The sequence below is a fragment of the Perca fluviatilis genome, chromosome 14 (assembly GCF_010015445.1).
Source record: "Perca fluviatilis chromosome 14, GENO_Pfluv_1.0, whole genome shotgun sequence".
Classification (NCBI taxonomy): Eukaryota; Metazoa; Chordata; class Actinopteri; order Perciformes; family Percidae; genus Perca; species Perca fluviatilis.
In genome coordinates this window covers 27,786,492-27,802,741 of record NC_053125.1, presented here as the reverse complement: position 1 = coordinate 27,802,741, position 16,250 = coordinate 27,786,492, and the positions used below count along the sequence as shown (strand labels likewise).

Here is a 16,250-nt window from a genome sequence, read left to right as displayed (position 1 = left end):
TGTGTATGTGTGTATGTGTGTGTATATGTGTGTGTGTGTGTCTGTGTGTGTCTCTGCATAAAAGATGATTTCTGAATGTAAAAGAGATGCTGAATGTTGCAGTAAACAACAGAATCAGATATTGTATCTTCATCAACAACACGTTCTTTAAAGTCCTAATTTCTGCCAGGAGTTGTCTGTACAAAGACGTCCTCGGTCCTGGCGGAGAGCCGGTTCCCGTTCGTTGCTTGTGTCTGGACATCTACTGGACCAGAGATGGAGTTCATGAGAAGAGTTATGTTAAAAACTAAATTCAGGGATTCTCCAAGTTCAATTTAAGACTTTTTAAGACCTTTTTAATACCATGATGGTGTGGATTTTAAGACCGAGAAAAGAAGAATTTACCGAGAAATGTTACCTGAATTTAACCCCCCAAAAAAAAAAGTAAGTAAGTACTTTAATAACTTAAAATTAATAAAATATTAGTCACATTTTGGGCTCTTATGCTATGAAACTAAAAAGTGCTAAAAATAGTAAATAAAGTCATTTTTATGGGGGTTGAGATCTCCAACTCCCTAGGGAGGTAAAAAAACGATGGAAAAAAAATCGTGAAAATGGGACTAATGTTGGAAAAATCAACAAAAACGTCGGAAAAAGCGCATAAGACATCAACTTTTTTTTAAATTAAAAAGCAAAAAAAAAAAAAAACTTGAAAAAAGGCTACAAATACTCAAAAAAAATTGCAAAAAAAAAACAAGAGCCAAAGACTTTAAAGGGGTGATAGAATGCAAAACTGATTTTACCTTGTCATAGCTGAATAATGACAGTTTAGTGGGTAACTAGGACATACATAGAACCTCTAAATCCCATTGACACCTCTTTCCTCTGCATGTCTCACTATTTGAAACTGCCTCTGAAAACGGGCGAATCTCAATGAGCCCCATAGTTGACGTCAACTATTGCGGCTCCTCCTCATTTGGCTCTAGTCTGTGTTTGTCACGCCCCAACATTTGCATAGGTTACACAACTGACCTGAGATCAGTTAGTCTTCTCACTCTAGGTCGGGCAGATTTCAGAAATTGTACATTGTTCATATGCTATTTTACCATTAAATTCACTTCTGAGACGTTTTTATGCGAGAAATCAACTATATAGTAGTGTTAATTTTGTCACCTATTTTTTATTTAGCCTCAGTCTTAGTCTAATTTTTGTTAGTCAAGTTTTAGTCGACTAAAAGTCTCGTCATTTTAGTCTAGTTTTAGTCAAAACATTTTAGTCTTTTTTAAAAAAAATTATTTCTGATAACCATTTCAGACAAATAGTTATAAAAATAAATAAATGCTATATATATATATATATATATATAAGTTATATAAATATTGAGCCTCTTCCTTAACGACAAAAACAACCACTGCATGAGGAAAGGATATTTTACAATAAAATAAATGTTTAGCTGTCAGCATTTTAACTGTGTTAAATCCAACTGCTAGCTAACGGTGGGCTAACGTTACCTGCTGCCAAGTGTAGTGTTAACTAGCTAACGGTGGGCTAACGTTACCTGCTGCCAAGTGTAGTGTTAACTAGCTAACGGTAGGCTAACGTTACCTGCTGCCAGGTGTAGTGTTAACTAGCTAACGGTAGGCTAACGTTACCTGCTGCCAAGTGTAGTGTTAACTAGCGCCCCGTGCAGCGATGTTTCGGTTGACTCTAATGTCCGATTAGGAGCATCAGAGAGAAGCGCAGGCTATTCGGTCCGGTAGATAACGGTCGTTAGGGCACCTGTCGGTGCCGTAGCACCGGGTCTCGGTAACAGCTGAATATTCTATCTCATGATGAAAAAGTAGAGACGATAGTAGACGAAAATGAAGAGAGATTTTATCTTAGTTTTTATTTTATGCCAAACATTTTAGTCTCGTCTTTTTTTCGTCAACAATAATGCACGTTAATTTAGTCTTAGTCAGCGTTTTTGGACATTGGCGCAGTCTTGTCATCGTCTCGTCTTAGTCATGGAAAAAAAGGTCGTTGACGAACATATTTAGTCTCGTCTGACGAAATTAACACTACCTGTAGAGGTCAAATACGGGCCGTTTTACGAAAAAAATTGATGTCTAATTGCAAATTTTGTCCGACTGTGTGTCGGAGTTCAGCGGCCGGTGCTGCCTGTGTAGCTGCCTCGCCGCCCGGCCTGCCTTCCTCCACAGACCCCGGCCTGCTGTGCACTCCATACCCGCGCAAAGTCACCGTTTTTTGGGTGAATGGACTACCAAACACTGCTGCCCTGACAGAGCTCCAGGGCCTGCAGCTACCCTCTTACTAATACCAGGTGTATGTGAGTGAGAGCGCGGTCAGCGAGCTTGTTACGCCAGCAATCTGTTACCACAGGTTCCAGTTAATCTTATAATGTGTGTAATCATAATGTGTTGAGTTATTTAAACAAACAATTGGGGAAATAAACGCTTCTTGTCCGCGAGTCTCATCGATAGAGCCCGCGGTGAGCTGGAGTCCATCAATGAGAGCTAGCTAGCCTCCTCCTAACGAGACCTCTGACATTCCAGCCCGGTCTCATGGCAGTTTGTGTAAATGTGACGTTATTTTAATCTATTGATAAGTGTTCACGGAGACGTTTTTTTGTCGTTATTTACGTTGGCGGACAACACGAAAATGTGAAGTAAGGTATTTCAATGGGAAGCATATTTCGTGTCCACAGCACGAAATCGTAGGGAGTAATATAAAAAGCCGAAAATCCGCGTAGGGAGGTTGGTCGGGGTGGTGGATGGGTCAAACAACACAGGACTTTCACCCGGGCGAGCAGGGATGGCGTCCCGCGTGTGGCGCTTTGTTTCCCGGGGATGGCGTCCCTGAATGTGGCGTTTTGTCCCACGTGTTACTGTGGCGCCCTTTCCCCGTAAGGTTTTTCCTAAATCCAACCTCCGCCATCCTGTTATTGTGGCGCGTCCCCAGCGGGCCGCCTCGCGGGCGCCTCCCGGCTTATGGAAAGGACGCCTCCTGGTGTCCTTTCCCCGAGAAAATAACGTGATATTTACACGTAAAACACGAGAAAAACGTCTATGTGAACACGTATCAATAGATTAAGAATAACGTGACATTTACACGAACTGCCGTGAGACCGGGTTGGACAGTCACAAAAATACATTGAAATTGGACAAGTGTTAGCTTAGCTTTATAAGACATTGGGGTAGATGTTATATAAGTGGCGTGACAAAATTCAAACTGTAAACATACTATAGTTATGCCGAAAGTGTAGCTAACTAGCTGCAATCGTTTCCCATTGTATTGAATGGGACACACTCGTCCTAACAAGATGCCTCGCGTTCATAAATGGCTTAAAATCAAAACTTTAGTTTAGTTTAGTTTATTTGAGCAGTAACCATTCTGCTCAAAGGGAGTGGGCAGAACAGCTTATAAGCGCACCCCCACACAATCTGATACAACGGTTAGCTTTATAGGACATTGGGGTAGAGGTTATATAAGTGGCGTGACGAAATTCAAACTGTAAATATATTATAGTTATGCCAGCAGCTGGCTGCGGAGCCCCGTAGTGCAGTTTCCACAAAGGGTGACTTTGCCCTGGGTATGGAGCCCAGCAGGCTGCCGCTTTCTCGTCAGACTGTGTGGAGCTCCTAAAGTCCGACACGTCTTACCAAATTTGCAATTAGCCATAAATTTTTGTAAAACGGCCCATATTTCAGCTTTATATAGTTGATTTCTCACATAAAAAAGTCTCAGAAGTGAATTTGGTAACGAAACATTGCGGTGTCTGGAATATGAGATCCTGTCGCGTCTCTAATGTGTGTGTATTGGGGATTCGCTCAACCAATCAGCGCGCGTCTCTAATGTGTGTGTATTGGGGATTCGCTCAACCAATCAGCGCGCGTCTCTAATGTGTGTGTATGACGATTCGCTCAACCAATCAGCGCGCAGCTAATCTAAATATTCATGAGCATACCATATTTGGAAGAAAAGCTCTTGTTACAAATAGGGCCAAAACACAGGGATGCATAAGGGCCAATAAAATATCAACCAGACCATTTTCAGCCCAACCAATGTTACATACCCCATTAGGAGACCATAAGGAACAGTGTGAAATACCCTATATAATAATTCTATCACCCCTTTAAAAAAAATGTTGAAAAAATTGCCAAAAATAAAAACTCTGGAAAAAAAATCAACACAAATGTGGAAAAAAGCAGCAAAAACATTGAAAGGGATCAAAAACTTTGACGTCATGGTATTTATTTTAATCCTCCTTAAAAGGACAACAACATTTAAGACCTTTGTAAACTAAATTCTATACTTTTAAGGCCCTTTTCAAATTAAATGTAAGACTTTAATAGTACTTTTAAAATGTAAATAAGAAAATATAATAAAATGGCTTTTCAAGATGCATATTTTTGCGTTGTGGTGACTCACCTTCATCCGCAGCTGCTATCCTCGTCTTCATCACACGATCTGCAGCAGAGACACGTTTCATGCTAAGTTTACATGTGGCCGGCTATTTTCATAAACAGACATTTCAACCTCTCCGTTTTCTAAAATAACATTGTGCACAGCTGTCAGTTTTCAGAAAAGTGTTCGTTTACACATACCCTGTGTAGGTATGTATGTATATATATATATATATATATATATATATACAGTACAGGCCAAAAGTTTGGACACACCTTCTCATTCAATGTGTTTCTTTATTTTCATGACTATTTACATTGTAGATTCTCACTGAAGGCATCAAAAATATGAATGAACACATATGGAATTATGTACTTAACAAAAAAGTGTGAAATAACTGAAAACATGTCTTATATTTTAGATTCTTCAAAGTAGCCACCCTTTGCTTTTTTTGATAACTCTGCAAACCCTTGGTGTTCTCTCAATGAGCTTCATGAGGTAGTCACCTGAAATGGTTTTCACTTCACAGGTGTGCTTTGTCAGGGTTAATTAGTGGAATTTTTCCCCTTATTAATAAAAAAATAAATAAATAAATAAACATTAAAAAAATGACAAACTTCAAGAAAAAAAATCATGTAAAGTGTTAAAGGGTAAAAAAAAAAAAAAAAACTAAATCATCGAAAAGAACGGCGAGAAAAACGGCCAAAGTCGAAAAAAGAAATACAGAAAAAAACAAAAACAAATCTTAAACGTTGAAAGCATGGGTGGCCTCTAGCTCACCTGATAGAGAGCAGCGCGCCCCATGTGGGCTCAGTCCTTGCCCCCCCCCCCCATCCTCTTTCCTGTCTCTCTTCAGCTGTTCTAAATAAAGGAAAAAGCCCAAACAAGAGCTTAAAAAAAGGTCCAAACCCCCAACTCCATTCCTGATTGGCCAACGCCACATTTAAAGGGATACGCCACCGTTTGTTGAAATAGGGCTTATCTCTGTCTCCTCTAGCTGTAGATAGGTGGGGTCTCCCCTAGCTGTAGATAGGTGGGGTCTCCCCTAGCTGTAGATAGGTGGGGTCTCCCCAGCTGTAGATAGGTGGGGTCTCCTCTAGCTGTAGATATGTGAGGTCTCCCCTAGCTGTAGATAGGTGGGGTCTCCTCTAGCTGTAGATAGGTGGGGTCTCCTCTAGCTGTAGATAGGTGGGGTCTCCCCTAGCTGTAGATAGGTGGAGTCTCCTCTAGCTGTAGATAGGTGAGGTCTCCTCTAGCTGTAGATAGGTGGGGTCTCCCCTAGCTGTAGATAGGTGAGGTCTCCTCTAGCTGTAGATAGGTGGGGTCTCCTCTAGCTGTAGATAGGTGAGGTCTCCTCTAGCTGTAGATAGGTGGGGTCCGCTCTAGCTATAGACAGGTGAGGTCTCCTCTAGCTGTAGATAGGTGGGGTCTCCTCTAGCTGTAGATAGGTGGGGTCTCCTCTAGCTGTAGATAGGTGGGGTCTCCTCTAGCTGTAGATAGGTGGGGTCTCCTCTAGCTGTAGATAGGTGGGATCTCCTCTAGCTGTAGATAGGTGGGGTCTCCCCTAGCTGTAGATAGGTGGGGTCTCCTCTAGCTATAGATAGGTGGGGTCTCCCCTAGCTGTAGATAGGTGGGGTCTCCTCTAGCTATAGATAGGTGGGGTCTCCCCTAGCTGTAGATAGGTGGGCCAACGCATTTTTTGTGCATGCATCGTTTTAGTCCGGTGCAACACCGGCAGTGCCGCCGCTAGTTAGCTTAGCGTAGTGAATGGAATCCTATGTTGCCGGTTAGCATGTTGTGAGTAAAAGTGAGCCAACAAAAGACAAAGAAAACAACCTAATTACTTGCACTGAGACAAAAAATGCGCTGGCCCACCTATCGACAGCCAGGGGTGACCGTGATAAGCCCCTATTTCACTTAATAGATCATTTCTATTTCACAATTATAATTAATTTAATCACAGTTATCACAGTTTCATGATAAATAGTATGTACACACTACAAAAGGGCACAAGCTGCCATTTACAAACTCATACAGACAAACTTAATCTCATGAGGTTTCATGTGAAACAGTTCATATTAGGAATAAGTGACCATACAATGTGACCTCACTTAATAGGAGATAGAAGTATGATAGAAGTATGATAGAAGTATGATAGAAGTATGATAGAAGTAAGATAAAAGTATGATAGAAGCAAGGGGCTTTATCACAGGACAGGCATTAAGGTGAGACACAGGTGATGAGCAGCAGATGTGTGAGAGGGAAACCAAAAACCAAGCTTTTGACTGACTGCAGTCGGACTTTGGAGATTCGCGCTCGTAAATTTTCAAATTTCCGTAACTTTTAATTCGTTGCTGCCAACTGGGGTGGCAGCAGGGGTTTTGCCACCCTATGCCACCCCGGTAGATCCACCCCTGGGTGTTGGTTTTGTGGTTCTATTCTACATGAATTCGCGAGATCTCCGAGTTACTGTTGAACCCGGCCAACTGACAGAAACAGCCACAAAAGAAGAGATGGACATGTTCTTCTTCTTACCAGCGATGGAAGAAGTATTCAGATACTTTGAAAGCACTAATACCACACTGTTACAAGTAAAAGTCTGTAAGGGACTGTTCGTTATTTAATTCAAGGGCCACCGGAGGAGTTTTGGGATCTTCAGTAAAAATAGACCTGACCCTCCCTCCACCAGCAATACATTTTGGACAACCCTGCAAAATGATTGGTGGAAAAAAGAAATGACCCTCCCCAACAATGTATTGATGCCTTCTGTACTGGTTTGCACTTGGCAAAGACATACAGATAAGCATTGTTTTTACTACAGCAGTGATATATGTGACTAAACCTCTGCTTTCTCATCTGACGCATCACACTCCTCTGTTATGGTGTGGTGGCCATTTCAGTAGATTTACTCACTGACATTGTGGAAACACAATAAGCATGGAAACTAAATGCACACTTCCTGCATTACTTCAAATACTAAGTTACTCCTCTAGTAAACTAGTATTCACATGAAATAAAACAATAAAACTTTGGGTAATACATTTTTGGCACACTGGGTAATAACTGGTTGTTATGGACTCGTCACTAGGCTTCCTCAATCATTGTATATTTTAGCATATAAGTAAAGCTGCCAAAACTGAACGTGATCCAAAACTCCATTTCTCAGACGAGCGTAAATTTGGGAGCTTGCATGCTACAACTCCTTCCTTCTCAAATGCCTTGAAAAGGCTGTTGTTATATATAAAAGGCTGTCGTTATATATAAAAGGCAGTCGTTTGCACAATTTCACAAATAATCACTGGGACCAAAAGGATATTTGAGTCGGGTATGGCTGCAGCCTGGAGACCCCCCCCACCCCCCCTATGTCTCATGCATGCTCTCCTGGCTGGTGCAGTCTGCAAGCTTTGACTTTTCAAAATAAAAGCTTGCGTCTGATCCGTTATGTTTTCGCACGGTGTTTTGGATGTTTTAATCATGCTAATGAATAAAATAATTTTTTCAGCAGATGTCTTAGTTACAACACGATGGAGCTAGCAAAGCAGTTTAGTGTTTATATGTGCGAGCGGGATTTATTCAGTTTGGGAAATCCCACGGTCTCTAAAGCTACAGCTCAAATTGTCTGGCTGACTAAACAGGGAGGGAGCCTATCTGCCAACGATAGGGGCCGAGACTGAGAGAGCTACATGGATAAATACGCACCAAACAAGCCACTTTGAAATGTTGCTGTTCTCATGAATACAAAAGTTGGGTGACCCTCCCATCAACAAAGAATAAAAAGACATAACACTCCCCTATTTTCCTCCAGTGGTCCATTCCATAAATACCGAACGGTCCCTAAGTATAATCAGGAAAATGTACTTCAAGTTTCAAAAGTAAATAAAAATCCTCCCATTTTAGAAAGTGTGAAGGATCCAAACAGTTGTGTGTTTAATGGTCTAAATCATCTCAGCTGGATTTGTAGGCCGTTATATTGTTGGCTAGTTTCATTCATAATAAAACATCTGATTTTAAAAAGTGTAAACTGCAAATCATTCAATGATTTTTTTCTTTCTTAAAGTGCCGATATTATGCTCATTTTCAGGTTCGTAATTGTATTTTAAGGTTGTACCAGAATAGGTTTACATGGTTTAATTTTCAAAAAACACCATATTGTTGTTGTACTGCACAGCTCTCTCTCACTGCTGCAGCTCCTCTTTTCACCCTGTGTTCAGGTCTCTGTTTTAGCTACAGAGTGAGACCTCTTTTCTTCTTCTGTACTATCTTTGATGGCACTCGCACATGCTCAGTAGCTCAGATGTAGATCATGTCAGCTAGCTCCATATAAGTAAAAGAAAGGCTGTTTCTCCAACTTCAGTCAGTTACCAAGGGGGGGTAAGCTTCGCTTCAGAACTCAAACCTCCTATGGCGCCATTTTGATGCTACAAAGGTATCACCTCCCGTTAGCATCCCATTGACTCCCATTCATTTTGACGTCACTTGACAGCGAATAACTTTACATCTGAAGCGTTTAAAGACTCTATTTGTCCATTGTTTATTTCTAAAGAAACACGACAATGTGTAAAAGGCTCCATTACCTTGTACCTCACGTTATGGCTCCGTAGCAGACATTTTTGTAAAAATAGGCTAACGATTGTGTCACACAGTAGAGGAATTACCGTATAGTACAGGAGAAGCTCGCAGGCAGTTTGGACTTCCATTAGCTGTTTAGGTTTAATGACTAATGTTAACTAGCATGTTAGTGATCAGTAATTAGCCTGTGCCCATGTTATCTCTTTACATATACCTACGCTCTCCGTCTCTGTAAGATTGGGAATGATTGAGATTTCTCTTGGCCCAGCTACCAGAAGACTTACAACTTTCAGACAGATTGCTCACGTCACATCTACGTCTTCAAGCTCAGTTGGAGGCTGCTCAGTAAAGCATGAGATCACCGGAAAAGTGCTTCTAATATCCTTCACTGGTCTCCGTCCAGAGACACGGGGTCTGTTGGTCCATTATATATATACTGTCTATGTCAGTTACAAGGCAGGATTAGCTGGGAGACTTCTTTTAAATAAAGGCGCACATGTAAGTAGTTCTTTTGTAGATTATGGTGAATTTATGTATTACTGTACTGTATGTAGTATTGTACAAAATAACACCCCAAATCCCAGAAAAAGTGTTTTTTTGTTTTTTGATGAACCGTGGCAATAACAGGCACAATAAAGATAATGGAGCAATGACTAGAAAGAGTAGTTGTAGTAGTTCATGGCATAGCAGGGCACTGCAGGGCATAGCAGGACGTAGCAGGGTGTAGCAGGGCATAGCAGGGCGTAGCAGGGCATAGCAGGGCGTAGCAGGACGTAGCAGGGCTCTGCAGGGCTCTGCAGGGCGTAGCAGGACGTAGCAGGACGTAGCAGGGCTCTGCAGGGCGTAGCAGGGCTCTGCAGGGCGTAGCAGGATGTAGCAGGACGTAGCAGGACGTAGCAGGGCATAGCAGGACGTAGCAGGACGTAGCAGGGCGTAGCAGGGCATAGCAGGGTGTAACAGGGCGTAGCAAGGCGCGGAGCAGGACCACGGCGACAGCTGCAACCATGATTTAGGGGCCACCCTAATCCAATGAAAACTGCTGGGTGAAAAAACATAAGGACTCTGGGGAATAAGCTCCCCAGAGCTAAGTTAGTAACAAGCATTTCTGGTACATGGATGCACACAGATGGAGAGAGAGAGAGGAGAGAGAAGCTCAGTGTGTCAAAGGAAGGAAGTCCCCCGGTAGTATAAAACTATAACATAGCATAATTAAAGTGCCCATATTATGACAAAAAACACTTTTTCTGAGATTTGGGGTGTTATTTTGTGTCTCTGGTGCTCCCACACGCATACAAACTTACAAACCATCAATGCTGTTTAGAGTGAGATACAGGTTTCTGAATGTATCCTGCCTTCAGTCTCTGTTCAAAATCGGCACGGCTTTCTACATCATCGGCCGAAACATTTGTTGTGTGCTAACCGCTTTAGCTAATACCACATCAGCTAGCTGTTTCTCGAACTATGGTCAGTACAAGGCAGGATTAGCCGGGAGACTTCTTCTAAACGAGGGCGCACTTCCAACTTTGCGTGAAATACTTGCAGACGAGGGACATGTAAGTAGTTCTATAAAATTTCTTTTGTAGATTAGAGTGAAAAAGAACTACTTACATGTCCTTCGTCTGCAAGTATTTCACGCAAAGTTGGAAGTGCGCCCTCGTTTAGAAGAAGTCTCCCAGCTAATCCTGCCTTGTACAGGCTGAAGTTGCAGAAACAGCTAGCTGATGTGGTATTAGCTAAAGCAGAGTTAGCTTCTAGCTAGTAGCCCTTACCTAGCTACTGTTAGGTTGTAAAAAGTTAAACCATTGGTGATGTCTGATTAAAAAATATACTTTTAGTTAAATGAACACTGTAGCTAGAAAAAACACTGATTCAACCGATTGCATCACACGACACTAATTAGCATTTGTCTGCCTCACCCCAAACTCAAGATTCTAAAGAATTAATTAGGTCATGTCTGTTATTTAGCATGAAAGTAGATGCTCTATAAGACTTATTGTTTAAACAACTTGGGGAGCCACTCCCTGCTAGGCCAGACTTGATTAGAACAAAGGAAATGCGTATCTCTGTAAACTTGAATAGAATCGGCACTACCATAATAAATGACCTTTGTCTGTGACCTGGAGTAAACCTGAGATTCAGAGGTGTGTCCTTAACCTGAGAGACAGGAATATAGTGCGGAAACAGAGATGATTTCAGGACTGCAGGCCTGGGACCCGACAAGGGAACAAGGTTCTGTTGTGAAGCATGTCTTGTAGTCCACTGCTGGCAGTGTTTCATGTTTCATGTTTGATTGTTTTTGTCATGTCGTTTTCATCGTGTTGTTCATTAAACCTTTTGCTTAATCTTTCAAATTCGACCCAGCCTCTCCTTCCTCCTCAGAAATCAAACGAACACGTCTTTTAGATTTTCTTAACACTACTGAGCATGTGCGACTCCCAACAAAATCAGAGGTCTCACTCTGTAGCTAAAACAGAGAGCTCAACACACAGGGTGAAAAGAGGAGCTGCAGCAATGTGCAGTACAACACAAATATGGTGTTTTTTGAAAATGAAACCATGTAAACCTATTCTGGTACAACCTCAAAATACAATTATGAACCTGAAAATGAGCATAATAAGAGGTGGTAAAGGTGGCAAAACAAACCTGACCCAGTTCTATAAGGGTCGGTAGATGAATCTGACGACTATGACGAGAAGAGAAGGGGTGCTGTGTCTGCAGTATACACCCTCCCTCGCCGGTCTAGGCGAACACTGCAGCTCCTCACTCGCTAACTATAAGCTTTATCAAAGAGGAGAGTTTTAAGTTTACTCTTAAATGTGTTGACGGTGCCTGCCCCCCCCGAACACAGACCGGGATCTGGTTCCACAGGAGAGGAGCCTGATAGCTGAAGGCTCTGGCTCCCAGTCTACTTTTAGAGACTCTAGGAACCACAAGTAGCTCTGCATTCTGGGAGCGCAGTGCTCTAGTGGGACAATAAGGTATTAGGAGCTCTTCAAGATATGATGGTGCTTGACCATTTAGAGCTTTGTAGGTCAGGAGAAGGATTTTTCTTAGTTCTTGTCAGAACATGCGCTGCAGCATTCTGGATCAGCTGGAGAGTCTTAAGGGTTTTATTATTTTAATTTTATTTCGGCAACCTGACAGTAAGGAATTACAGTAGTCAAGCCTGAAAGTAACGAATGCATGGACTAGTTTGTCAGCATTGTTTTGAGACAGGATGTGTCTAATTTTGGCAATGTTACAAAGGTGAAAAAAGGCTGTTCTTGAGGTTTGTTTTAAGTGGGCATTGAAGGATATATCCTGATAAAAAATAACTCCTAGATTTGTGACAGTAGTGCTGGAGGCCTGGACAATACCATCCAGAGTAGCTATATCTTTAGATAATGAAGTTCGGAGGTGTTTAGGGCCCAGCACAATAAGTTTAACATCAGAAAATTGTAGGTAATCCAGGATTTTATATCTTTAATACACGCTTAAGGTTTAGCTAACTGACTGGTTTCGTCTGGCTTGATTGATAAGTATAATTGGGTGTCATCCGCATAACAATGAAAGTTAATTGAGTGTTTCCTAATAATATTACCAAGAGGAAGCATATATAAGGAGAATAGAATTGGTCCAAGCACTGAGCCTTGTGGAACGCCATGGCTAACGTTAGCGTACCTGGAGGATTTATCATTAACATTAACAAATTGAGATCGATCAGAGAAATAGGACTTAAACCAGCTTAGAGCGATTCCTTTAATGCCGACTAAATGTTCCAGTCTCTGTAACAGGGTGGTATGGTCAATAGTGTTGAATGCAGCACTAAGATCTAGTAATGGCGTTTTTTCCATTACATGGTACCTGCTCAACTCGCCTCTACTCGCCTTTTTTGTTTTTCCATTACGAAATTTAGTATCACCTTCGTCCAGGTTCCAGGTTCCAAGCTAGCTGAGGCGATACCAAAAGGTGACGTGAAAACCTGCAGACCACCGATTGGTCGGAGAAAACCGTCGCTAATCACTGCGTCCTCGTTGGTAGCGACCACAGACGGTGGTAAACCCGCCATTTTTAAATAGTTTAACCAGCGGTGTTTGCTGCCTCCAGCTTCTTTTTGAAACTAAATGTGTCTTCTGGCAAACAGCCACATGCCGAGAGTACCATGTAACGGAAAAACGCCTTAAGACAAGTACGGAGACAAGTCCTCTTGTCTGAAGCTGTTAGAAGGTCGTTAGTAATTTTCACCAGTGCCGTCTCTGTGCTATGATGCTTTCTAAATCCTGACTGAAAGTCCTCAAATAAACTATTGCTATGTAGAAAGTCACATACCGTATTTCCTCAAATAAAAACCGGGAGTCAATTAAAAGCCGGGCCTCTGATAGTGGCCGGGGGCGTGGTCAACACGGACAAATAAAGGCCGGTCTCAAATTAAGGCCGGGGAAAAAATAGTGTGGATAATCTCCTAAATGCCTTTCATATAATATTAAGTCAAAATAAAATTCAAGTTCATTGTACATTTCTACCAATTTAATTTAACAGATTCAACAATATATTCATGCTTTTTTCCGAACTTTGTTTTTCTGGATTATTGTCCTATGCGGCTGTATGTGTAACTCAGCCAGGTGTAGGGTGCAGTAACGTACAGGTGCCAGTAGATGGCAGTAGCTACATTGGATGTAACACGGGGCTCATTTAGTGCTACCAGAGAAAGACAGACTCTGGTGCTAGTGACGGACTTTTCAACAACAAAACGAAAAGAGTTTTAAAGTATGCGGAGGAAAACTCGGTTGAAAAAGCTGTGGGACGTTTCGACATTGACCCCAAGAGAATCTGATACTGGAAGAAACAGAAGGATGAGCCAATCAGAGCAGAGCACGGCTAGCTAGCTGGACGTGGGAGGAAACAAGTTAGCCTGGAGCTAGAAACAAAGCTACCGGTAGGTAGCTACCGTCTCTAACGTTAATCAGATACTGGTGTAACTACTGTATGCTCTTATTGTAATCTACCAGTAATACTGTAGTACCTGTATTTGAAATAAATACCCGGTACATTTACAGGGTTCAAACTGACACAATGGTGGTGTTTGATTAATTCTGACCCAAATTGCTTTATCGCCCTTCTGGCTGTTGATGTATATGGTGATATTTTTGCAAATGTGAACGCTATGGTTTTTCATTTAAAACAGTTTATTTGAAATAATTATACTTATCAAACAGATGGAATTAGAAATAAAGGCCTGCTTCTAATAAAAGCCTGCTTCAAATACAAGCCTGGTCCCTTCTGCAGTTCAGGTAAATAAAGGCCCCGGCTTTTATCCAAGGAAATACGGTAGTTGGTTAGCGACTACCTTCTCAAGGATCTTGGAGAGAAAGGGAAGGTTAGCTATAGGTCTATAGTTTGCTAAGACCTCAGGCTCGAGGGTGGGTATTTTCAGAAGAGGTTTTATCACAGCTACTTTTGACTGTGGTACATAACCTGTTAATAAAGACATGAAAAGAAAAGACTCAAGTACAAGTACCTCGACATTTGTAGCCTACTTCAGTACAGTACTGGAGTAAATGTACTTAGTTACATTGCACCACTGCTTCTTACACAGTCTTGTAGAAACTCTTCTGGTTCAACATGTGCTCTCTGAAGATGTTTATGGCTTTAAACACGTCCATCCGGTCCTGGCGTTCCTCCAACACTCGTCTGTACCTGTCACACAGTCACATGACAACATAGACGCCACTTTCATACAGAGTTACTACTACTCAACTTCAACGAAAATAAGCAGTAAAACATCTTTAGTGAACTGAAACCAGCGGTGTAGACCACTGGTTCTCAAGCTTTTTTCAATAATGTTCCCCCTTTGAACAGTTTTTTTAAGCCATGTACCCCCTAACCAGCACGAATCATTTTCTGTAGAAAAAAAAAAGTCTCTATAAAGAGGAAGAATACAGTGATGTCAGCGATAGACCCTTTTTTGGGGGACTCAAGCCCCCCTAAATTTCATCTCAGTCAATCACCTCAACAATAAACTGGCCCTTGTTGTTGAGTTTGAAACCTGTGTTTTAAAGGTCCCATGGCATGAAAATTTCACTTTATGAGTTTTTTTTTAACATTAATATGAGTTCCCCCAGCCTGCCTATGGTCCCCCAGTGGCTAGAAATGGTTATAGGTGTAAACCGAGCCCTGGGTATCCTGCTCTGCCTTTGAGAAAATGAAAGCTCAGATGGGCCGATCTGGAATCTTCTCCTTATGAGGTCATAAGGAGCAAGGTTACCTCCCCTTTCTCTGCTTTGCCCGCCCAGAGAATTTGGCCAACCCATGAGAGAGAGAGAGACATCATGGCTTTCAAAAGAGCAAAGATGCAGTTGGTCAAGACCACACCCCCACCCTCCACCTTGCCCCCCCCTCTCTCCTCCTCAATATCTACAGACACAGAAATGGCACATCCTAAGGAAAGCTCATTGTGGGACTGGCTCTAGTGGCTGTAATTCTGCACCAAGGCTGAATTTCGGGAGACAGACTTCAGATACAGTATTAGGGGACCACTAAGGTCTATATAAAAGAGACTTCAGATACAGTATTAGGGGACCACTAAGGTCTATATAAAAGAGACTTCAGATACAGTATTAGGGGACCACTAAAGTCTATATAAAAGAGACTTCAGATACAGTATTAGGGGACCACTAAGGTCTATATAAAAGAGACTTCAGATACAGTATTAGGAGACCACTAAGGTCTATATAAAAGACTTCAGATACAGTATTAGGGACCACTAAGGCCTATATAAAAGAGACTTCAGATACAGTATTAGGGGACCACTAAGGTCTATATAAAAGAGACTTCAGATACAGTATTAGGGGACCACTAAGGCCTATATAAAAGAGACTTCAGATACAGTATTAGGGGACCACTAAGGTCTATATAAAAGAGACTTCAGATACAGTATTAGGGGACCACTAAGGCCTATATAAAAGAGACTTCAGATACAGTATTAGGGGACCACTAAGGTCTATATAAAAGAGACTTCAGATACAGTATTAGGGGACCACTAAGGCCTATATAAAAGAGACTTCAGATACAGTATTAGGGGACCACTAAGGTCTATATAAAAGAGACTTCAGATACAGTATTAGGGGACCACTAAGGCCTATATAAAAGAGACTTCAGATACAGTATTAGGGGACCACTAAGGTCTATATAAAAGAGACTTCAGATACAGTATTAGGGGACCACTAAGGCCTATATAAAAGAGACTTCAGATACAGTATTAGGGGACCACTAAGGCCTATAGAAAAGCATCCAAATAGCAGCATGTCATGGGACCT

General features: G+C 41.7%; 1 protein-coding gene across 1 annotated transcript in view; it reads right to left on the bottom strand.

Annotated features, from left to right (window-relative positions):
• Window positions 1–16,250, bottom strand: part of LOC120572337 — a 21,266-nt gene continuing 5,016 nt past the window's right edge. Inside the window, exons 5-7 of the mRNA XM_039821612.1 lie at window positions 14,527–14,631; window positions 4,411–4,449; window positions 1–241 (exon numbers count right to left, since the gene is read on the bottom strand). Coding sequence (XP_039677546.1) covers window positions 4,413–4,449; window positions 14,527–14,631 — 142 coding nt within the window. The 3' untranslated portion in view covers window positions 1–241; window positions 4,411–4,412. The remainder of the gene's footprint in view (window positions 242–4,410; window positions 4,450–14,526; window positions 14,632–16,250) is intronic.